Here is a 25,510-nt window from a genome sequence, read left to right on the forward strand (position 1 = left end):
GTGACCTGTTGTTCTCCTCTCCTTTACAGCAGCCTAAATCAAGAAGAGAGGATGGACATTTTTTCCATTAACCAACCAGAATCTATACAGTAGCCTTCTCCTGGTGACTAGGATTGAAGTGGAATTTTCTATATTATTCAACGCCTGCCTGCTGACTTGTTTCCTTCATAGCTTGTTATCCTCTAGGAGGTGAGAAATGAAAAGTCATTGTGCATTGGTACAGAACTCTTTCATATGCACATAAAGAGCACCCCAACATCAAACTCAATGCAAAAGTTGCTTCAATTTTGACTGAAAAGAATGATCTAAATCCGCCTTTCTAGTCTATTGGTAGGAAAATAATTGCAAATAAATATGTGAATATATGTAAAAACATTTTTCAGGCGAACAAATACATGGCTTTGCCTGCCTGCTGCAATGCAGTATGATGCTGCTTAGATCATTCAAAGAGAACTAAGCACACATTAGTTGTAACTCATTATTAAGATGTGTCTGCAAAGACAGTAGATAGTAACCAGACACCAGTTTTTATTTTATTGGAGGTGACATTTTATGAATAATTAGGGACGTGGCCTCTTGAGTGACAGCTAGCCCCTGGCCCTCAATTCACCTCAGAGGCTAGTTGTCAGGATTGGCATCATTTGCATGCTAACTCCGTCATCTCGACCTGGACTGTGGTCATTCATGTGGTGATGTTACCATGAGTGACAAGATGGTTTGCTCTTTGATCAACTGTACAAGCAGGTGGTTTAGGAACACAACATGTTAGCTCTGTTATGTTCATTAAATTGCAGCACTTGCACCATAACTTGCAGTATAGTGTACTACCAATGGCACATACACTAGATGCTAATCTGCAGCAGCAGGAGGATTCGGGCTGTGAGGGTCGGTGTTTTACAGTCTATGGGCATGGTACTGTGTTGAATAACAGTTTAAATCATAGATCATAAATGCTGCCTGCCTGCACTTCACTCCCAGAGCTGGTGTATTTTCTGCTAGAGACAGTGAGTGCCGTGTCGGTCTCTAACCTCTAAAAAATCCCGTTCCCGTTACAGAATTTAAAAAATGACTCCCGTTCCCTCCCGGTCCCAGAAAAAAATCTCACAGTGACTCCCACACCTGTTTATCTAGTACGTGCTGTTAGCCTAGTTCCCGAGCTGTGGAGCTACTCTGGCTAACTTAATATACATCAGCCAGACAGATATATGTCCCTCCCCCCGTCACATCAATGCCTGTTTTTGGTTAGAGGTAATGAGTCAAAGTCCAACAAGATGGCGACTCCTAGAGGCGAATATGACGGAACCCGAGGCTACGTCCATTTTTTATACTAAAGAAACATGAAAAAAGATCAAAAAATTATCCGTTTCCGCTCTGCCGTTCTTAAAAAGTTTTCCTTCCACGAGGCCTCAGCTCAAGAAATATCTGCGTCCACACAAAACCATTAAAACGGGCTCCAAACGCTGTAGTACACATGCCAGGCCTGAACGTGGCGCTGTAACTGCCACAGAAATACACCAACAACGGAGAAGAAGAGGCGCTGCATACAAACATTGGCAACTTTCAAGCTAAAGGTGGCGACTTTCCAAATCCTCCTGACGACTTTTTTTTGTCAAAAGGGACTAGAGACAACAGACTAGAGTCTCCAATAACACCAGTTATTACCAGTGTTGTTAAAGACTTATGTCGTGTTTTGGAGACTCTGATGTGAAAGCACGTATCACTCTGCAATTACTGTCCTGCGGTTGCTGACGTCCGACCTTCTTAGCAACTTTATCTATTTCTTTATGTTTTATTATAAGCGACAGACAGGAAATGGGGTGAGAGAGAGGGGGGGGGGCATGCAGCAAAGGACCGCAGGTCAGAGTCGATGGGGCGACTGCTCTAACCACTGTTCCACCCACCGCCCTCTTAGCAACTTTATTTATAAAAAGAGACTAGCGACAAGTTTAGCCATTTATTCAGAACATCAGGGAAAAGGGAGAAATATTAATTAATTCCCATGCATGTGGCTCATAATAATCCATAGTAATCCAACTCCAGAGGTCCGTTTAACAAAGCAGGTTCAACAAACTCTGAGTCCGACCCTGAACTCTGACTTGATCTACTTTGAGATAGGAGAGATTCCAGAACAGCTGATTTGAGTTAGTTTGATCAACTCGGAGTAGTTTCACCTGGAGTTAAGTGCGTGCACCACAAGTATAAAAAGACAGCATCAATGGATCCCCGATTCGATGAGTCACCATGGAAACAGGGAAGAGGAGGGCTACGCTTCCACTGAAATTGGAAATATTAATGCGCTAATACGGTGAGTTTGAGCACGTTTTTTAAACTAAATTGTAACTCCGCTGCTGCAGCAAAAGAGAGGGAGACGGCGTGGGAGAACATTGCTGCTCGGGTCAATGTGTAAGTTTAAATGTAGTCCTTTGTTATCAAAATAATATCACAGGGGAAACTGCTTGAGTGGGAGCCTATTAGTTTATTTCATTTAGGTGCATTCCCGCGGGGGAGAAGCGCACTTTGCAGCAGCTTAAGATGAAACATAAAAATATTGTTCAAACAGGTAAAATCTCATGGTGATACCTGATTTTTGAGCATGTTTTACATTGTAAAGTAAATATTACCATAAGTGGCTGTTTTATACGTTGTATAAAAAACTCCCATTTGAAAAAAAAGCACAGCGCAACACAGAATATCTGCTGGGATGTGAGAGCATGACTTCGGTTGGTAATGTTGGAAATGTAAGGACGGATGAGGTTGTGTATGTAAATGATGGACTGTGACGTGAAACGGTACCGCTCAAAAAGATAATTGTCTAGAAATGCAAGAACATCTATGCGCGGTCTGATAATCATCTCCCGACGAATATTTAATTCTCTGTGCAGTAATGCTGCACCCTAATCCACAGGATCATTATCAAAGGGACATGCCCTGGTAGTGAAAATAGTCGCCACCTAACATAACTTCTAATGTCGGCCTACTGACTGATGTTTGCAAGAATTTTCTCAGAAAACAGACGGAACTATAGCAGAACTATAATACATCAAAACTCGCCTGCTGACTGAATGAATGAGGAAATCAAATACCGTGTGTGGCTGAAAGAGGGCGAAGACAGAGAGAAACTTGAGGTATGCTGAGAAAAACCTGGTCCCGACCAGGTTAGGTTCATAGAGGATGTTACCATGGTAACTGATCGAGAGGTTAAGTTACCTGTTTCTGTGAAACAGGCTAGAGTTACCCCTCTTTCTCTGGTTTGAGTTACCTCCCTTTGTGAAAGGGAACTCAGAGTTTCCCTCATTTCAGGGTTAAAAGACTCAGAGTTTTCACTAAACCTGCTTTGTGAAACTGACCCCAGGCCTCTAAGGTCTGTCTCTCTCCCCCTCTCCTCTCATGCAGCAGCACTGGGCAGGCACTGTTGTTGTTGTTATGTGAGTAAGTAGTTGAAGGCTATAGGGTGAAGGGGTAGGATGGACGTCATGGTTTAAAAAGTATGTGGCTTTGCTGTCCAGACAACAACTCAAGGGGGCCGTTTTTAGATCTACCCATTCTCCGACCCGGTTTCAGAAGATACCGTTTTCAGGCTCACAAAACGCTGCCAGTGTGGATGGTTGGCCAAAACGATACAAAAGTACAGGAAAACACGTTGAGAAATGCCATAGATATCTTATCAGCCAATGTATCATTATCAAATTAATAAGCTTTCAAACATTAGTATTGGTATTGTCTAGCAACAGTCAAGCTGCAAAAAACTGTTTTCTTAACAGGATTTTTCAAAAATTCTGAATTTGAACAATCAAGGTGAGGTGAGACTCACTATCTTCCCTCTCTTTCTGTTCTATGCAGATAAAGCAGAAACTGCCTGAATACAACTTCATACAACTCTATAGCCATGAGCTGTGGCATCACTGTGGGAATATCTCAGTGTAGAACACATTATCACTAATAACACATCTCTGAACCTTTGGTATGGGTATTTACAGGCTGGGGTTGGTTAGAGTTTAATGACACTGTAGATATACACTGTATGTGTTTATGTGAGATGTGTGTTTGAATGTGTGTCCTTGAGGTAAAGAATCCGTGTTTAAGTTGGAAGATGATTCAGACAGCAGGGTACAACATGCGTGTTCGTGTTTGTGAATTCACACACACACACACACACACACACACACACACACACACACACACACACACACACACACACACACACACACACACACACACACACACACACACACACACACACACACACACACACACACACACACACACACACACACACAGCCCCAGTGAGGTATTTGTTCCTGGGCAAACCAAACCATGCACTGCAAACCTGAATTTATCTCGACATTACCTGGTGGGGCTGTATGTGAGAACCCAGATGTCCAATTTAGCGGGACGGACATCACACAGAGTTTACCCTCCCAGCTCCCTGATACAAAGACTGTTTAATCTGAGAGTCAGCCCATATGTGAATGCTGCCGCTCATTCTCTGGTGCATTCATGGAGACTGAATGGGTGGTTGATGATGGCCACATTATCCCTTCTGCTGCTCTATCAAGGCAACATCTAAGAAACACAATCTGGGATACACACATACATACAATATATGTCGCTGCAACTTGGCAATCCATAACCCAACTCAAGGAACATGTGTGCAATCTAAAATCTATATACACCTTCAGACATGCTTTGACAGGCCTTACCATACATCCTTACACTATAAGTAACAAGAATAAAAACAGTTAAAATATGTAAAAGGAGATGAAAAAGCAAAGAGAAAGCAAGAGGCAGCAGTTAGACTGACAGATGAGGCTGGAGAATCAGGCTGAGGCATGTGTGCCAGTGTGATTAGATTACACTACTGTACTGAATGAAGGCTAGGTATAGACTTGCCTAGTTGGCATACATGCTAACTTATAACAATGGAGGTTTTGAAATGATAACACACACACACACACACACACACACACACACACACACGTGATTATTGATTGTAATACATTTGTAAAGTACTTTACTTATAAGTTAAATTAACCACAGACTGCAGCCAAACTTTTCTTTGTTTTAAGACATTAAAGTGTTGCTGTATTTACCCCAGTATTAACATCCATTTTAACACCTCTACCTCCACTGGCTTTGTTCTGTCCCTTTCTCTCTCCCTCTACATAAACTCAATAAACATAGATGTAGTCTCCAGGACGTCACCCATAGACTTCTGAAAAGCAATTGTAAAGCTCAATCTGGAATGCTCCAGCAGTCGCCATCTTGGTAGTGCCTGACTCCTAATTCCTGGCAAAAATGGGGAAAATGGCGGAGTATGGATGAAACAGGCAACATTTTGGATTGTTTCGCTTTTGGAACCAGCCTCAAGTGACCTGATGAACTGGCACTTCTTTCCTTTATTTCTCAGCCCTGGAGGATGCAGCCTGTCTCTAATAGTATCGAAATATAGGACCCAGTGTATTTGGACTAAAAGTCAGGCCTCAACTCTTTAATTTTGACCCCTATGTTTTTATCTGTCTCTTGCAAGTCCCCAAACGTCATCACTATTTCAGCACTATTAAGTTCTCATCTTTACTGTCCCAATTGGTTTGTGTCGATGTGTTCCTTTACAAAGGGGCTTCATTTCTCTGTCCTGTTCTTGCCCTCTCCATGTGTCTGCCTGATCAGTGTTCAATACTGTGGTGACACAGATCAGATCCGTCTCTGCTTTGAATCTGCTCGGAAAGGTTTCTAATCAGGAAAAGAGTTTGAGGTGTAAGATTCAATATTTACAAGCACCAACTTGACGTCAGGACACTGTAATATTGATGGGCATTAGGACATATGTTGGGGTAAACTCAACTATCCTTTCCATAGCCACTGTTTCTCCAAGAGCATAGCTCTGTGAACATTATTCAAGATGCCAGACATTCTCTCAATTGGTTCTCTCTTTCTCTAAGAGATGCAGTTACAGACACAAAGGCTACACATGTGATACAGGTATTCAGAATGGTTTTGTAGTGAGCTTGAACGTGTAGACTGCTTTCCCTCTAGTGTGTGAAAATGTTACACTTAAACTGTGTCTTATCCCTTGTGGTGGGGTGCTGATGTCAACATATGGTCGAAAGTGTTCATATGTTTAATGAGCCTGGGCCTCAGAGCACGAGAGAATAACGCTGCTAATTAAATCCTAAGGAAAAAAAAGATTGTCCTGATGTATAGTAACAGTGACCTTTGGCTGATGAACAAGAGACAGTGAACATTTACTGTTGATACTGTGTGTTAGCCCTTGACCACAGTCTCAAAAACGCAGAATTAACATTAAATTGATGAACAAAATCACCACATGCTAACTGAAAAATGTTTAAAATAAACAGGGCTTTCACATCAGGGACTTTGGTCCAGATCCATGTACACTTGACCCCAAAGTGTATTTTGTTTGATTAGACACATTTGAACACTGTGTATCGTACCTGGGCACGGATCGGCCAGCTGTCCACTCGAAAAGGTGGTCTCTATTACGGTACAATTTGCATCAGGTGTGAAAACCTTAACTGACATTATTTTTACTATTCATATCACTGTGGTATAATAACTGCCATAACTTGTTGCTCATATTCACATTATTACTAAAGTTATTATTCCAGTTAATGTTAATCCTGTGGTTGCTTGCATCCCGGGGTCTGTCTTGATGTCTGTCTTTGTGTATTTGACTTTGTCTGTCTGTCTGTCTGTCCCTCTGTCTCTCTCTGTCTGTCTATCTTATCTTATCGTTACCAACATGAATCTGGACCAAACAGTTCATCTCACCTCCAAAACTCACTTGAACCATCAAAACACTTATGCATAAGTCAAAATAAGCTCATTGGACCAAAACCCTCACATCAGTTCTCAGACAGAAAGCAAACACTGTCACTCATAACACACTGAGCTAAAAACACTAACAACAGACAGCTTTGCTGCAATTATCTGCATTTATCTTTAATCTTTGGAGTTTGAATTATGGTTCACATAAATCAGTATTTCATTATAGAATACTGTGAGAATAATACATTTTCAATTTAGTTTAGGTTACAAGAATGAATCAGAAATGCAGCAATTTGCTTCAATATCCTTTATTTGCATTTGACCACAAGTTCTCAACAGCTTATGTCATCTTTTTCAACTCAAATTGTAGTAGCTGTGTTTGGACTGATTATTATTTTACTTTATTATAAATATTCTGCTAAGATTTTTCATATATTTCAATATGGTTATTGCAGAAATTCAGGAAATGTGCCTGTGTTCGCTGCTGACTTCAACCTGAATCGGAGCTCCAACAGAAGGTGGGGAGCTCCTCCTCCGGCCAGGAACAGAGGACTTCACTTCTGCTGGCGCCATTTTCTACATTGTAGTGTCAAAATAAACAGATATCACATAAGTGATGGCGCATGTGTACTCGGACACAGAATGACATAATCATGTGAAAGCTGAGCGGTGAGGGTGTAACCTGACTCCGCCAGATGGATTGATTCGCATAATTCGCATTTGCTCTGCATATCCATCTGGGAACTCTAGGTTGGAGATCTTTTGGGAAGAGTTGGAAATACCGATTGCTGATTGGATAAATCCTCTGTCTATCACCAACATACGGGTCAAATTAACCAATAAGATCAGATCAGCAAATTAAACAACATGTCGGTAAAGGATATTTGCCGTTTGTGTAACGTGAATTCATGGATCAAAGGCAATTACAGGTGCCCGATCCAAATTCCAACAGAAAGATCCAAGAGAAAAAAAGTGCCAGCGAGCGGCTTGCTCGATGGCTGCGCTCATCTCATCCGCAGAAGCCACTGTTGTTTACATTGAACAGTCGCTTTTCGTTGCGTCACACTTCGAGCCGCCTCAAAACCAATGCTTATTGGTTCGGTTGCTTGGGCAACCTTCTCCAAATTTTCTCTACCGCAAGTTCCCAGCCTGATCTGCAAGTAAAATACAATAATCGGTGAGATCAAGATGGTCTCATGAGGCTAGCGGAAGAATGGAGAAGGTGGGAAATCATACTCAGGCACGGTACAAATCAATTGTAGTGAAACCGCCCTAAGTGGCACGCTACTGCACAGAGGAAGGCCATTGTTTTTTAATAGAGAATAAGCAAAACTTGATTTTCCGTCAGCAACCACGGCACATTCAGGAGATTTCCGACAGTTGACAAGAACAATTGTTTATTATCATAAACGACTTGATTGACTGTGCTCCACTTCAATAATGTTAGTGTTCCCTAGATAACACTGTCTGGGAGCTGCATTGTGCCTGTGTGGCACATCCTTTTCACTTCCTTCAGCATAGTGAGTTGAAATCCTAACAATATTAACAACATACAGGAATGGATTTCTGTGAATCAATGCTTATGTGAATACATTTTTCCTCCCATCCCTATTGAATTATTATTTGACAATAGAAGGGGAGGGGTAAGCAATGTTAAGACACAATGACTTTAACTTTGTCATTTATTTGCCACCAGTAAATCCATTAAGACTGATTACATAGAAATATACTCATACACACACTTGTAATGCATGCTTGTGCTCTAGCCCTGTAACAGTTGATTACTAACAGACCGTCTTGCTTTGAATCGAGTTGTCTCTCACTGCCGGTAAGGAAATTGTTTTGTATTTCCATCTTCACTTTTCGTGGCAAAGAACTGATACCACTGATCATTCACAATAGCAGAATCCATTTAGGGTAAATGTGATCAATCCAAAGCTACAAAGTAGGCCATTCTCCTCTTCTTCCTTTTTTTGCACTACTTTTCATTCACATTTCTTTGTCATTTAAACTAATAAAACAGATTACCTTGGCATAAAAATCTTACTGTTGTGTGTTGCCATGGCAGCCGGTCCAGTGGAAGCAGTTTCCAGTATCACCAGATACAAGCCTGTGCTGGTGGCCATATAACAAAATCTGATGTAAAGCCCATAACAGAGGTTAACATTGTACTGTATAAGCTCAGTGTTTATGCCTACAGACAACCTATGTTGGTCTTCTTCTCCCATCTTCTGTCTGGGTTTGATGCTCAGGACAGCTAGCCAATCAGCTTAGCTACTAAATAGCACATTAGAAGACATTTAAAGCAAATCCTCGGAGAGCCCTTGAGGATAGGTCTTTGATCGGTTGTCTCTTTATGGAAGTGCAGGCTAATTTTGCCCCATGGCTCTTTTCTCTTTATAGTTTTTGTCTGTCATTATGGATTGTCAGATTAGGGCCTATAGCTTTGAAAGACATCTGCAGTCATCCCTCCAGCACAACACACACTCATGTGTTCTCACTTTACTGGTACACTTATTTTCCCTTTTCCCTGTTACACTTATTTTCCCCTTTCCCTGTTGCCTAATGTGTCTGCCTGTCCTTGCTCTCTATCTCTGCAGCTTATCCTTTGTACTTCTTTGTTGAGGCTGTTAAAAGTTAACCGTCTAGATCAGAGCATCCACCTGTTAGATTTAAGAGAGCCTGTGTCCACTGAGCCTTTTCAACCTATTGTATCACTTTTCCACTTTGTCAGTGGTGAATGTGTCTGTCTGTCACCATCACTGCCCCCCACCCTGTCTGTCTTTCTCTGTGAACAGCCTCTCGACACTAGAGTTGATGCATAGCCAGATTAAGCCTGTCAGATTTGTCACACTTGGCTGGCAGTCAGCGTGACATAGAGCCAAATCAGACAAGGATGTGACGAACGACGCCTTCAGCCTATCTTTGTTTGGTTTTGCTTTGCCAGTTATTTAGTGCATCATTTCACACTTTAAGTGTTATTTTTTCCCAGTGGCAAATGTTGAAATAGATTATTCCTCCAAAAAGAAAAAAAACAGTCTATTCTGCTTTCTACCTAAGAAAGAGTATAATATGAACAGATATCCCAGAACAAAAATCGAGAACAGCAAAAAGTGTGTTCTTATGGCCAAAAAGGATTGGTCATTGTATGACGTCTGAGCAGCATGTCCACAGCAGAATGCTTCTTTTATATCTACATATATAAACATTATGTGTCAACAACAGCGCATCAATCAAAACTTGATGCCCTTGTGAAGTAACATCACTTTGCTGTGATGATGCTCTTAGTATGAAGCATGGGGAGAATTAGCAAGCTAACTAGCTAGCCGTCCATCTCCGGTCCTTCAATCAGCGCTCATCCCGGCAAAAGTCTACTAGTGTTGGGGACAGACAGAGGGACAGTGAGTGTGGTAGCTAGCTAACTTGCTAATAGTACCACTAGATGAGTCAACTAACAACACATCCACAAAGTTACTGTCTGTAGCTAGGTCCACGGTCAAAACAATCATACTATGAGTGTGTTTAACATTGTTGTAGCATTATAAAGTAATTTTGTATCATGTTCATGCCCCTCTATAGAAAGGCTTATTATAAGCTCAGCCACACAACCTCCACTAGTAACACCAAGGTAAACAATACAATGGTAATATAAACTGCAACTTGTAAAGTTGTCACCGTTTTCACCAAAGAGGGGGGTGTACAACGAACCTCGATTAGGGGGTTAGCGAGGTATGTTGCGCTCAAAGCCTAAGAGCTAAGACCTAGACTTTAGGGTTAGACCCGTAACTTAAAGCTAAGCACAGCTTCCTAGCCCCTCCTTTGAGAATGCGGGAATTCCCATGGACCTCGGAGCCCACATCGTGCAGAGGTCTCTCTGGAGACAGAGAGTCTTTCGGGACAGATCCGATAACTTGGCATGCCAGAGAATATCCTTTACTTTACAAACTTTGGATCATAATGGTCACCACATCTAGGTACGCGCAGAAGACAAGATGATGGACAGCTGGGATTTGGAGTGTTTGGACTCCATCATAGCTGCACTCAATTAATTGCTCAATATGTTTGTCGAGTTTCAGAGCTTTCGCAGGTAAAGTATTACCTAGCCTAGATCATGTGGGAAGTGAAATTGCATGCCTACTAAACCTTTGGAATGGTGCTTCATAATGGCCACCACATCCTGGTACTGGTAGAAGACAAGATGATGGACAGCTAGGATCTGGGGTGTTTGGACTCCATCATAAGTACCGTAAATCCATTTCATCTGAGCCTTCCCGGACCAGCTGTGATTCCAAAGAGAAAGAACTTGCGCAGAAAGCCAGTCGACCTGAGTGCCCCAAATGACAGCGGCCAGTACCAGATTGAAGTGGACCCGAACCGCTGGACCTGGGTGCTTTGAAGGACCCCCGGCTGACCTGCGCGCTGTGAGACCAGTTGGGCGACTGACCAGCTTCAACAATCTGAACAAAAGTAGAGCACACACTACATTAAAACCCAGATTATCAGCCCTGTGAATGCCCAATCCTCCCTGCAAATGTCCCTGATTCCTGGCAGTTATCAGCAGTTCACTAAGAAGTTCTTTTGTGCCGATTAACTGTAAATAACTGCTGAAACCAGACTGGTGGGGGTGGGGGGTGACGCGCAGCCCTGCTGAGTGTGAATGGCTCAAATGGTCAGCTTTGCATTTTAATAATAATAATAATAATGATGATAATATTAATGATAATAATAATAACTATAATAATAAAAATACTACTATTAATAATAATAATAACAACAACAATAAAAACAATAATGATAATAATAATGATAACAATAACAATAATAATAATAAGGATACTACTAGGATAGAATAGAAATACTTTATTGATCCCAGGCTGGGAAAGTGCAGAAATACTACTACTTCTACTACTAATAATAATAATAATATCATTATTAGGGGTCCAAGCCAGAGGGGGGGTTGGGGCCACCTGATGCAAGCAGCAGCGTGGCTCCCAGTACCAGTGGTGCCTATTGTATTCGCAAAGATTTTTAGTTAAAAAATTTTTCCCATCTGTAAAACTCATACTGCAGCCTACACCATACAAGTTATGGAGGTTAAACTTACGTATGGCAGAAACAAAAAAGGACATGTTCAACAGCAGGTGGCGCTTTAATCAAGTTTTTGCCTGTAACTTCCACATCCTACCTTGCATAAAAAAAATTCTTACATCCCTGCGTTCCCTGAACCTCAAAATTATTTTGATAACTTTTGGTCAGGACCATCCAAACATTACGTGTACCAAGTTTCATCTTGATGGTACTCTCGGCCTAGGAGGAGTTCAAAAAAGTCTTCGGCTACTTCTCATGGTTAATAGTTGGTGTTTGAATAATTTCTGAATTCAACTTTTATCTGTTGAAGTTGAAATTAGTCACCGGCGTTAGAGTTACAGTAACTCCCTTTAACGACTTATGCCGTCTCTATTTGCCATCCTCAGACCTCTGTTGATTCATTAATTTCCGCGTTGAAAATTAATTATCATGAATTTCATTTAATTAATTAACTTAAAAGAATGTTTCATTATTCTTTCCCTGGTATTATTTGTGCCTAATAAATGTTTATTATCTTATGTCGTTGTCAAGCGTATTCCTTCCACTCAGTTTCTGGACACTGTTTTAAAAGGACGAATGATTTTCAGTCTATGAGACATAACTGGAATGCTAATTTAAGTCTTGTTAAATCCAAAATATTCTGGTTCTTTTTGTTATTTACAGGCTTTAAACTTGCCAAAGGTTTAAGCCTAACAAGAGTAATTCGGCTGGAGCCCTTTCTAATGAGGAAAATTTTAATTCCCAAAATATGATTGATCTTTTTTTTTTTCTAAATTACTTCATGATTAATACGATGATTAATCTATTTAAGTCATGATTTGTGTAGTAACTACACTGGGGACCCACAGGGTCTGACGGAGGAGCTTGTCTGAGCCTGGCTGAACTCAGGCCGCATGGGCTCGCTGTATCTGAATCGGCATAAACACAGCTCAACATCCTCTCCGGGTACCACCACCTTATCGTGGTGAATAGGTTTGCGTGTCCCACCACTCACAATATGAACCCCTGGGGTCGGGTGCACTGTCATATAGGTGGCAGTGAAGGTCAGGGGCCTCGACGAACCAGACCCAGGAAGCAGAGGTTGGCTCTGGGGATGTAAAACATAACCTCTATGTGGGGGGAAAAGTGGGAGAGGGAGCGCTACCAGTTAGAACTGGTAGGGCTTACCTGTACGCACAGTCTCGGTTCTGGAACCGTACTCCTGGAAAGGGGTTGGACCCTTTTCTTTGGAGTTGCCCAGGGTGTGTGGTGCTGCATTGGAGTTTACCTCGGTGAACAAGAGGGTCACCTCCTTATGCCTACGGGTGGTGGGGGGAAAACTCTGACTATTGTTTGTGCATATGCAACAAACAGCAGCTTAGAGTATTAGGCCTTCTTGGAGAAGCTGAATGGAGTCCTGAATGGGCAGTATAGAGTGTTCAATTCATAAATGCATTCAGAAGTAGGAGGTCATGAAGAAGTGGATCTCACATGGTATAACAAACCCCATGTGGAAGTGAAATACAGCAATCGCTTTGTCCCAACTCGTTGTTAAAAAAGAGTTGTGTATGGAAGTACTTTGCGTATGAGGCAAATTATCATCAGTCCACAGAAGCCACTATGCAAACACTGCTACCGTGGTTTTCATACCAAGGGATACTTTACCGTAAAAACAAGCAACATTCAAAGCCACAAACACATTTCCATAAACAAAACTATAATGACGGATCAGATAGGTAACGTTATGTTTAACATTGTAATGTATCCCCATGGCAATTTCAATCAAAATCAACTGGACTTGGTTATTTGTCTAGGAAGACGTTTCACCTCTTATCCTTGAGGCTTCCTCAGTTCATGTACGCAACTGACCAGGCTAGACAAGGAGGCACTCACGAGGACAGCTACGGTACAGCTACAAATTCAATGTAGTTTCTGATTCATATACTGTATATGAACAACATACAAACGTGTTGCAATAATGCCTTATCTTATGTAGCAGACCTGCTGTAGGTTTAACGTTAGCCTGAACCTCATAGTAATGCAGCCTTGGCTAATCAGTTGGCACGCCTCTTTACAGTTCAGTCAGTCTTATCAACTAAATACTTTTGCAAATGTATGCAAAAATTTATGTTAATGTTTTTACAGTAACTACCTGCCACCACTATGTCTGTAAAAATGACTGCATCTTCTGTTAGTAATGAGTGTGTGTGCTTGCGTGATTGCACTTATGTGTGTATTCTCTGTGTGTGAATCCCAATTTGTTGCACTATGACCAAAGGTTGTACTGTATTCTATTATGTTATATTCTGTATGTCTGTTATACGTAGAAATGGCATTTTAATATTTTGCAGATTTGCTAATAAAGAAGTACATGTTTAAGTAAATGGGATCTTAGAAAATCCTTATTATTTTTGTTTGTTTGTTTTGTTTTTTTGTTGGATATATTGGCCAAAACTGCTTTGTACACAACTCTTTAACTAAATCATTAGCAGATAAACCGTCTGGGTTAATCATTTACCAGACAATAACTGACACATGCCAGCCAGTCTCAATGACCATGGTGTATTGCACAGCAAGTGGGTAGCATCTGGTTCAAGTACTTGGTCTGAAAATGCAACTATTAAATTATATATAATCAGCAATATGCAAATTAGCTTATTAGATCAAACTTTGTTAGGTTTACACTGGGAAGTCAGGATTTTCCAGAGTAATAGTGCATTGTTTTTTCTAATAATACATGTTTCCAAAGCTATCTCCATCTCTAGACACCACAAGAGATAACAGCAAATGTTTTTTTTCTTTCTTGATTTGGGTGAACTGACCCTTTAACTAAACCTTTGGTCCCAGAAAGTTCAAGAATTTCAAAACATTATATCTTTGTATTATTATCCATTCCAAATGGTAACATGCCCATATATTTAAAACTGGCACGTCAACAAAAACCTTTATTTGGTGAAAAAACAGTGAGCTAAATAAGGGAACAGTAACCACTGTGTCAGAAGAGAAGATTTCAAAAAAAATTTCTTAGGGCTATTGGATTAAAAAATGAATAGGAAGTGTAGAGGCTCTTGCTTTTAAGCATGTTAGCACATATGCACCCAAAGGACATCACTAGTTTCTCACACTGCTCTGGTTTGATCTTGGTCCATTCTTCTTCAGTCTCTTCCACAGTTCCGTAACAGTAGTGGGTTTCTTAAACATTACTTTGTTGACAAGGATTTTCCAGAGATTCTCTATCGGGTTTAGATCTGGACTCTGGACTGGCCATTTCATTGTTTCAATATTCTTAGCTTCCGCGTATCTTTTGGTCATTAAAATTTCAATTCCCTAATGGGTATTAAAAAACAAAAAATTAGTGGTTATTTGATTTTCGTTTTAAAATACTCAAAATTGAAATTAAAAGTCTTATTTGGCTTTAATTAAACCTCTCGGGGAACCATCACCTTATCGTGGTGGAGAGGTTTGTGTGTCCCTGTGAACCTGAGGGCTGTGTTGTCTGGAGCCTAGTGCTCCTGGTAGGGTCTCCCATGGCAGAGTGGTCTCAGGCAAGGGGACAGACAAGGAAGAGGAAGAGAGACCCTGCCCGGGGGAAGCCTGGGGCCCCCGTCTGGAGCCAGGCCCAGACAGAGGGCTCGCCAGCGAGCGCCTGGTGGCCGGGTTTGCCACGGAGCCCGGCCGGGCACAGCCCGGAAAAGTGACGTGGCTCTTCCCTCCTCTCCATCCTGTGAGACCACCACTCGCAGGAGGAACCACTTAGGTCGGGGGCACAGTCTCGGTTCTGGAACCATACTCCTGGATAGGGGTTGGACCCTATTGTTCTCTGGAGTTGCCCAGGGTGTGAGGCACCAGGCGGTTGTGGGGATACTCACAAACCCCCGGCTGAGCGCCGCAGTGTTGGAGTTCACCCTGGTGGACGAGAGGGTCGCCTCCTTAAGCCTGCGGGTGGTAGGGGGGAAAAACTCTGACTGTTGTTTGAGCATATGCACCGAACAGCAGTTCAGAGTATTCAGCCTTCTTGGTTACCCTGAATCGAGTCCTCCAGATCTAAATCCGAGTGGTCGTGAGTTATAAGACTTCTGTGCTAGTCACGGATTGTCTAAAACTAACACCATTATCGAACATAAGGATGCTCATAAGTGTATGTGGTACCAGAGCACCCGAGGCCACAGGTCGATGATCGATTTTGTGATCGTAACATCTGATCCGAGGCCATATGCTTTGGACACTCGAGTGAAGAGAGGGGCAGAGCTGTCAACTGATCACCATCTGGTGATGAGTTGAGTCAGAGGATGGGACTTAACTGGACAGACCAGGTAAGCCCAAACGAGTAGTGCGGGTGAACTGGGAACGTCTTGAGTAGGCCCCTGTCCGAGAGATCTTTAACTCACACCTCCGGCGGAGCTTTTCTGGCATTCCTGTGGAGGTTGAGGGCATTGAACCGGAGTGGGCAAATATTCAAAGCTTCCATTGCTGAAGCTGCAATGGTGAGCTGTGGCCTCAAGGTCTTAGGTGCCTCAAGGGGTGGTAACCCTCAAACACCGTGGTGGACACCGGTGGTCAGGGAAGCTGTCCGACTGAAGAAGAAGGCCTTTCGGGATATGTTTTCCCAGAAGACTCCGGAGGCAGTTGCAAGGTACAGACAGGCCAGAAGGGCTGCAGCCTCTGCTGTGTCAGAGACAAAGCAGCGGGTGTGGGAGGAGTCATGGAGAAGGACTTTCGGGCGGCACCACGGTGCTTCTGGAAAAACCATTCGACATCTCAGGAGGGGGAAATGGGGAACAGTCCAAGCTGTTTACAGTAAGGACGGGACGCTGTTGACCTCAGCCAATGAGGTAATCGGGCAGTGGAAGGAGCACTTTGAGGAACTCCTTAATTCGACTAACACGCCCTCTTTTGTAGAGGCAGAGCTGGAGGCTGATGGGGAATCATTGTCAATATCTCTGGCGGAAGTCACTGAACAACTCAAACAACTCCACAGTGGCAAAGCCCCAGGGATTGATGAGATGGGTTTGGAGGGGCTGTCTTGTTGACACGTCTCTTCAACATTGCGTGGAAGTCTGGGACAATGCCAAGGGAGTGGCAGACTGGGATTGTGGTTCCTCTGTTTAAAAAGGGGGACCAGAGGGTGTGTGCCAATTACAGGGGTATCACACTACTCAGCCTCCCTGGTAAAGTCTACTCCAAGGTGCTGGAAAGGAGGGTTCGTCCTAAAGTCGAACCTCAGATTGAAGAGGAACAATGCGGATTCTGTCCTGGACGTGGAACAACGGACCAGCTTTTCACTCTCGGAATGATCCTGGAGGGCGCTTGGGAGTATGCCCATCCAGTCTACATGCGTTTTGTGGATCTGGAGAAGGCATATGACCGGGTCCCTCGGGAGATACTGTGGGAGGTGCTGCGGGAGTATGGGGTGAGGGGTCACTTCTGTGGGCCATCCAATCTCTGTACACCCAAAGCGAGAGTTGTGTCCGGATCCTCGGCAGTAAGTTGGATTCGTTCCCAGTGGGGGTTGGCCTCCGCCAGGGGTGCGCTTTGTCACCAATGCTGTTTGGGATTTTCATGGACAGGATATCAAGGCGTAGTCATGGTGGGGAGGGGTTGCAGTTCGGTGGGCTGAGGATCTCGTCTCTGCTTTTTGCAGATGATGTGGTCCTGATGGCATCGTCGGTCAGTGACCTTCAGCACTCACAGCTCACTGGATCGGTTTGCAGCCGAGTGTGAAATGGCTGGGATGAGGATCAGCACCTCTACATCTGAGGCCATGGCTCTCAGCAGGAAGCCGGTGGATTGCTTACTCCAGGTAGGGAATGAGTCCTTACCCAAAGTTAAGGAGTTTTCATGAGTGAGGGGACGATGGAGCGTGAGTTTGGCCGGAGAATCGGAGCCGCAGGGTGGCATTGCAGTCGCTCCACCCCACCGAAAAGAAAGCCGAAAGGCGAAGCTCTCGATCTACTGGTCAATCTTCGTTCCTACCCTCACCTATGGTCATGAAAGCTGGGTCATGACCGAAAGAACGGGGTCCTGGGGCCAGCACGGGTCTTAATGCGGTTCCAGATTAGAGACCAGGGCTAAATCTAAGACTATATACATTTGTGTAAAATCAACAGTAAAATCTTGCCATACAGTTTAGCTATCCCTTCTAATGTCTCTAACTATATTAAACCTTTGTGGGCAATGTTGAGGTGAGCAGGACTGCTTCATGATAACACTGGATTATTCTATGATATTTGGATCAATGTTGTTGGGAGCCTACTAGTAAAACTGAAGGATGTTGGAGTTCTTGTCATAGAAGAGGTTAGCAGAATTAACTCTTGTGCTGCACTAAGGAGACAGCTTGCATATTCACAATGATTTATTCACAAAACTTGAAAGGAATACTTTTTAATGTGTTTAAGGGTGTTTTGCTTTCCCCCCCTTTTTTGCAACATAAAACACAATATCTAATCTACGTAGACTAACTGAAAGAAGTAAAATAGTGTGTGTGTGTGTGTTTGTGTGTGTGTGTGTGTGTGTGCGTGCGTGTATGTGTGTGTGTGTGTGTGTGTTTGTGTGTGTATGTGTGTGTGTGTGTGTGTGTTTGTGTGTGTGTGTATGTGTGTGTGCCTGTTGGAAGCACACCAGAGAGATATGTCTCACTCAGATCAAACAATAGCCACACTGAGTTGACTGCTGTGTACAGCCTATAGACTGTCTATAAAGATGGAAGGCTGGTGTCTGGCTGCAGTTGGTCATAACTCCCACCCTATCCATGTTAGTGGAAGGGACATAGGCCAAAAAAACGCAGAGTACACTTCAAAATTATTGTTACCAAAGATGCTTTCTGTCATTTCAAGTAGTTCTGACCGTGTTGATGTTTGACAAAGTGTGTCCAAGCCATTTTTCTGATACATTTGGTTTTAATTAGTCATTTGATGCTACAAAAAACAAGGTGAATTATCATGAAGCTGTGATTGACTCACGATTGGTTGGGCGATTGATTGGGCGAGTGGATGGGCGGTACTTCGATATTGTGCAGATTCTGGCTCCAAAATCACTTCACTATATAGTCTATGGTACAGCCCAAAGGCTGTGTGGTTCTGTACCTTAAAACTAAGTCAAAGTATGTGTGTATAGAAGATTTTCTTCATGTCTACCACCCCTAAACAAGAATATTTTACTGTCACCACCTTCCCATCTTCAACTTTGTTTTTTTCATTTTTAACCTCTCTACTGACACTGAAAATACAAGCCCAAGTTGTTGATTGTAAGATCACAAGCAACAAATGCAAAGTTTCATACAATATTGCTTAACATCCAAACTCAGTTTTCAGAAGTCAAATCACTTGTAAAACAGATTCAGTTAATGTAGCAACTCTTTGAAGTAGCAAGAGAGAGAAATTGCTGCATCATCTTTTAGCCTGTGAAACGCTGAACTCTTTCAACTTATCTCTGCACGGATTCACAGACTGCTCCTCTCAATATCCAACACAAGATTAATCTGTGATAATTCTGCTCTAACACTATAATCAATTTGTCTGGTCTTGCAGCCTGCTTCCCTCTTTCTGCCTTCCGCTCCACTTCTGTTTTTTTTTAATCTTCTGTCCTTTCCTTTTCTTTCCTCAAGGGAAGACACTGGTGAAAAGGCTAAAATATTATCTAATAGATATCACCACTTCCACAGTTGATTACTTACATGAATACAATAATTTTTTCTATGACTGATTTCTCACAAATATTATGTTTAAATATTCAAAGGAGGCATTATTGAATGCTAACTTTTAAATTTAAAAAAAGAAATAGAAAGAGAAATCTACAGACACAAACAGACAAAGTCTGGTGAAAATAATAGCTTTTGTTCATTTTCTGTCCTCTCTTTGACTTCCCCAGAAATCATTTCAATCCATTTCATATGCTATGGACATTCATTTAATGTACTCATATTTTTGGTGAAAGGTGAAATGAAAGCATTTGTTTACAACTAATGAATGTTACAGCATTGTGTTTTACAGCACGCAAGGATTTACGGCACCCGTATGCCGTTGCTTCGGTTGGACAAGTGACCATGTTAACTGATGACTTTAAGCTGAATGTTGGGATGTGATGTTTGTGAAAAAAATGGTTCTTTAGAATAGATCTTTGGTATGATCACAGGAAACAAGTCGTGCTTGAGAGATGTTCTTCATTGTGCCCAAATTTCACTGCTTACTCTAGATCCACAGTGCGGGTTCATACTTATGTGAGCGCTTTTTAGCACTTCCGCCTCATCCTGTGGCTGTGACAGTGACAGCAGCAGCAGCAGGAGCAGCAGCAACAGCTGGTTGCAGGATGCACAGACAGCTGTTACACTAAAAACACACCAACCACACTTTTATTCAGTATTTGCAGATAAATTGTACGTTGTTACTCCCGCCCTTTTAAAAAAGTATTAAAAGAAGAACGATGAGCTGCTCTTTGGATTGGCTCTCAGAAAGCAATGGAGCCATGAAACCCCATCATTAAACAAATGCGTCAATAGTTGATTGTAGTTACTTACGTATGAGATGTAAATTGATTAAAGTAAAATTGAAGGCTTTTATGAGGACACCTACAGTGGAGATCAAAATTAGAGAACAAAGTATTAATTCTTGATTTATTGTTAAAAATTTGTTATAATAACCTAGGCACTTCAACAAAATTAGAGAACACTTTCAGATCTCTCCCAGTTATTGGTGTTAATCTGGCACCTGGTGACATATGACTTCATTGTTGGACACACCCTATTTATCTGGCAGCTCTCCTGGTTACTTTGCAAGATGGCAAGCTGCATTAAGGTGACTGAAACCCTGAGACAGAAAGTGGTCCAGATGAAGGCCAAAGGGATGACTCTCTCAGCCATCAGAGAGAGGTTGGGCATTCACAGTCTGTGATTTCAAGAATATTGAATCTTTTCAAGGACACAGTTAATTTAAGTCCCTCCAAAATGCCAGTCATCCACGTAAACAAGTGTACAAGAGGACAGGATTATGAGAAGACTCTCAATGGGGAATCAGTTCAACACTGCAGTTGGAGTTGGTCTCCACTTCAGTGCTGAACTGGACAAGGATCTGCACACAGCGTCTCATCGTTTAAGACTTTTTGGACTGAAAGCCCACTCTGCAGTGACAAAACCTCTGATCAGCAGAAAGAATAAAAAGGCGAGACTTGCATTTTGCTGAGGAGCATGTTGTGTGGACAGAGGAGAACAGGTCCAGAGTGACTTCAGTGATGAGAGTACCTTCAATTTATTTGAGTCTGTCTCTGTTGGAAAGACTGAGCCAAAGTGTGTAAAGAAGTCTGTTCAATTTGGAGGAGGAAGTGTCATGGTTTGGGGGATGTTTCCGCAGCAGGAGTTGGGCCTCTTGTACAGCTACATGGCAGGGTGAATGCAAATGTTTATGTGAACCTCCTTGAGCAACATGCCACACCTTCACGGCAATTGTCTCCCAATCAGCCGCAATTGTCATGAAAGACAATATCCCCTGTCATACTACAAAATAGGTTAAGCAGTTCCTTGAAGCTAAGAATATTGAAACAATGAAAAGGCCTGCCCAGAGTCCAAATCTAAACCCCTTAGAGAATCTCTGGAAAATCCTTGGCAACAAAGAAATGTCTAAGAAACCCACTACAGTTACTAAACTGTGGAAGAGACTGAAGAAGAAAGGGCCAAGATCAAACCAGAGCAGTGTGAGAAATGAGTGATGTCCTGTATATGTGCTAAAGTGCTTCAAAGCAAATTTTCTCTTCTGACACAATGAACACTGTCCTCTAATTTTGATAACTGTTTTTTGACAAAAAAAAGGTTTTTGTTGAAGTGCCTTGGTTATTTGAAAAAACATGATAGTACAGCAGTGGTATAGCCACGGCTGATATTCTTTCAAATTCTGAATCATAACAATATTTCAGAATAAATCAAGAATTAATACTTGGTTCTCTTATTTTGATCTCCACTGTATATGTTCCGTCTCCGTTTTCAACAGCTGCCATCACTACGAGCCAACACGTCCCAACTCACCGACTGAGTCATTAGTTAACGCAGTCACTTGTTACACTGAAACAGACATTGTGTAATTTAGTTTGGGAAGTGGGCAGTATCGACTGGAGTTGGGGACAGATGGAAGGAAGTTCTACTGATAAGGAATAGCTAGCAGCAGCTCTTTTAAAATAACTGAGAGAAATGCTCAGTTTTTGGGACTGTGTGAAGTGAACTTTGAGCTAGCGCTTGTGAACTGTGAACTTGCACAACACTGTTGGCCCAGTCACGAGCAGACAAATGATGAATCATCGGTAAGGCACATAGTGAAATAAATATCCCTCTTTATCACAACAGCCAAGTTCTCCTTCCTATTTGTCAGGGCACAAGCTGCTGTGTGTATCTTTACTACGATAAGACTTGATAAGAACAGGCTAATGCAGCTGAGATAAGAGCAGGTAACCAAGATCTGTCAAACCTTTCCAAGCCTCAAACAGGGTGTGTTTGTTTACTGTCTGTCTGCTTTTTCCACCACAAATTCCTTCCTCCCTTCTTCCTGTGTCATTTCTCTTGTTGAACTTTATTTGAGTTCTGTCTCTCTGTCTCTTTGTTCTGGTTCTCTGTCTCTATGATTCCACCTGTGTCATACGCCATCCCTCTATGTGATCTATTTCTCCTACTCCCTCATTTTATCTTGTATGTTCTAAGTGACAACTTGGATTTTATTTATTTTCTAGTTATAAAAATCAGCACTTGGCACTTTTGAAATGTAAATAAAGTTTTGTTGTTTCCTTAGCCATAGACTCCTCCAGCCCTGTTTACCTGGCAGACTTGAAAGTGGCACACTGACATGCGGCTATATCTTTCCCTACTCTGTAAAATAGGGTCACGTGCGTGGGTGGATGTGTATGAGTGTAGCACTTTTCTTTGTGCACTTTTCTCAACTGGTCATTGCAGCCCATGTTTTGCTTGGGTGTATCTATCCTGCCTGTTGTTTTTGGTATGTCATGATTTTATCCACTTAGTTTCTCCCTCTGTCTGTGTTCTCTTTTCTCTAGCTGTGGTGCCAACGTGAGAGGGCCCAGTGCCTCGTGCTGAGCACAGGACTGCAACAACGGGCAAAAGACATAAAGGAGAAAAGAGAGGATAGAAAACAACAACAACATGGGAACAAGCCAGCAAAAGGGCTTAGAGAATCAGAGCATGTTGATTAGATCAGAGTTTAAGAGAACAACCTGGACCTAGGAGGAGACAATATACTGAGAGATATATAGATTCTCAGATCATAGACAGAAAAGCGGCTGAGAAGCTAACCTATAGCCAGACACATTGGAAAAACTGAGAGACAGCCAAGAATTCAGGGTACTGGCCGGCTGCTAGGACTATAGAGTTGAGATCAACCACACCCACACTGCAACCTTATAAACCTTCATCCATCCTCATCTAAACTGACATCAACCTCAAATCAGTGTCTCAAACCCCAGAAAGACCCCTCCATTTCATCCTTTTGTGCTCCTCCTCCTCTCCATCATGACATTGCCCAAGTCCTGTGTACTCTGCAGTAGCAAGACTGTCAAAAATCATCACAGACCAGTTAACCAGTCAGCTGTGTAATTGGAGAACTAGAGTGACCGTGCGACAGTCGCCTGTTGCAGAGTTTGACAACCTGCAGCATTTTATTTCTTGCACATGGAGTGTTGATGAAGAAAGATGGCAGTGAGACCGGCAAGCGCCGCCCCTTCTCCTCGTCCAACCTCCCTCCCGCCATCAGCTGTGGCTCGGACCGGTTAAGGTTTATCTGTTGGCATCCATCGCAGCACCGTCAGCAGCTGGCAGAGCGCAGGACAGAGCAGTATGCAGGAAACTGACTTACCGATCACAAATGTTTTTAAAGGTAAACACTGTTTTTTGTTGCATGCCTCCAGGGTGAACAGAGAATCAAAAAACCTTGATGAATTGGAGCAAATGGAGGGTGCATTACACAACAGCAAAACTATGACAAACATCCCCAAAGCCATTTCAGTCAAAAGCAACTGGACTTGGTTGTTTGTCTAGGGAAGACGTTTCACCTCTCATCCAAGAGGCTTCATCAGTTTAATGTACGCATTTGACCAGGCTGGGACTGGTCCAACTAACTGGTGTGGAGATCCAGGTATTAAACCTTTCACAAGGCCGATGATGTCCCTGGAACCCTTTGTGCTTACGGTTCCCGCGCTGTGTAAAGCGGCAGCAAGCAACAGTTGCTCTCTCTCCTTTCCGCACTTTTTTGCTATTTTATCTTATTTTACTGTCTTTTTATTAGTGCTTTTTCCTGTAAGTCGTCGTGCTAACCTTAGCCAACTATGTTCGTGAACTTTCTTACGTGTTTTTTGTCCGTTTGTCTCATTCTTGGGACTATTTTTGCCGACCGCGTCTCCGTCTGGACGCAGCAATGCGGCAGCTCCATTGTTTACACTCGTGAACAGCTGTTGTCGCTAGCACCAACGGCGCTGATGCGGGAGAGGCCTGAAATCCCCACAGAACTGAGGAGAAAGTACAGGGGATGTAAGGCTGGACGTAAACACCGGGAAAAGAAGAGGAGATACAAACCATCTCTCCCTTCCATCACCATGGGGAACGTGAGGTAGCTGGCTAATAAGATGGACGAGCTGGCGGGCCTGGTGAAGACTCAGTGGATGTATCGTGTGAGCAGTGTGCTGTGTTTCACGGAGACATGGCTCCACGAGGACATCCCAGACTCTAACGTAACTGTGGACGGCTTTCAGACTGTTCGGGCGGACAGGAGTCACCGTGAGAGTGGCAAGAGGAAAGGTGGGGGACTTGCTATTCTTATTAACAACAAGTGGTGTCATCCTGGACACGTTACTGTAAAGGAGCGTGTGTGTAGCCCGGACATTGAGCTGCTTGCCGTGAGTATGAGGCCATATTATTTGCCGAGGGGTTTTCACATGTGATCGTTCTGGTTGTTTACATTCCTCCGACTGCAAACGCGGCGCCGCGAGTGACGTCATCCACACCGCCGTCGCGGGACAGTCACGGCACCCAGATGCATTCATTGCAATATCTGGGACTTCAACCACATCACTGGCTGCAACACTGCCCACTTTCAAGCAGTTTATGGACTGTCCCACCAGGGAAAATAGGACACTGGACCTGCTGTATGCTAACGTTAAGGAGGCTTACAGCTCCACTGCCCTTCCTCCTCTTGGAAGATCAGATCACAACCTCATCCACCTGCAGCCCCTGTATAAGCCCCAAGTCCAGCGGCTTCCTGTGACCACCAGGACTGTGAGGAGATGGTCACAGGAGACTGACGAAGCTTTACAGGGTTGCTTTGAACTCACAGACTGGGATTTGCTCTGTAATTCACATGGGGAGGACCTTGATGATCTCACGGACTGCATAACAGAGTATATCAATTTCTGTGTGGACAGCGTTGTTCCTACAGTGACTGTACGCTGTTTCCCAAATAACAAGCCGTGGGTCACCAGAGACATCAAGGTCCTGCTGAATGAGAAGAAGAGGGCCCTCAGAGAAGGGGACAGAGAGCAGATGAGGCAGGTCCAGAGGGAGCTGAAGGAGAGGATTCAACAGGGCAAAGACACCTACAGGAGGAAGCTGGAGCACAAACTCCAGCAGAACAATTTAAAGGACGTGTGGAGCGGCATGAGGAGCATCACTGGCTACAAA

At 43.0% G+C, this 25,510-nt stretch overlaps 1 protein-coding gene across 1 annotated transcript in view; it reads left to right on the forward strand.

Annotated features, from left to right (window-relative positions):
- Nucleotides 1–23,674: 23,674 nt before the first annotated feature.
- LOC310950217 (low-density lipoprotein receptor class A domain-containing protein 4-like) overlaps nt 23,675–25,510 on the forward strand; it is a gene marked incomplete at its 5' end in the record, with an annotated part of 390,135 nt that continues 388,299 nt past the window's right edge. The window contains one exon of the mRNA XM_083917902.1: nt 23,675–23,714. Within this exon, the coding sequence (XP_083774028.1) occupies nt 23,675–23,714 (40 nt within the window). The remainder of the gene's footprint in view (nt 23,715–25,510) is intronic.

Source organism: Echiichthys vipera (genome assembly GCF_963691815.1).
Source record: "Echiichthys vipera genome assembly, chromosome: 8".
Lineage (NCBI taxonomy): Eukaryota > Metazoa > Chordata > Actinopteri > Perciformes > Trachinidae > Echiichthys > Echiichthys vipera.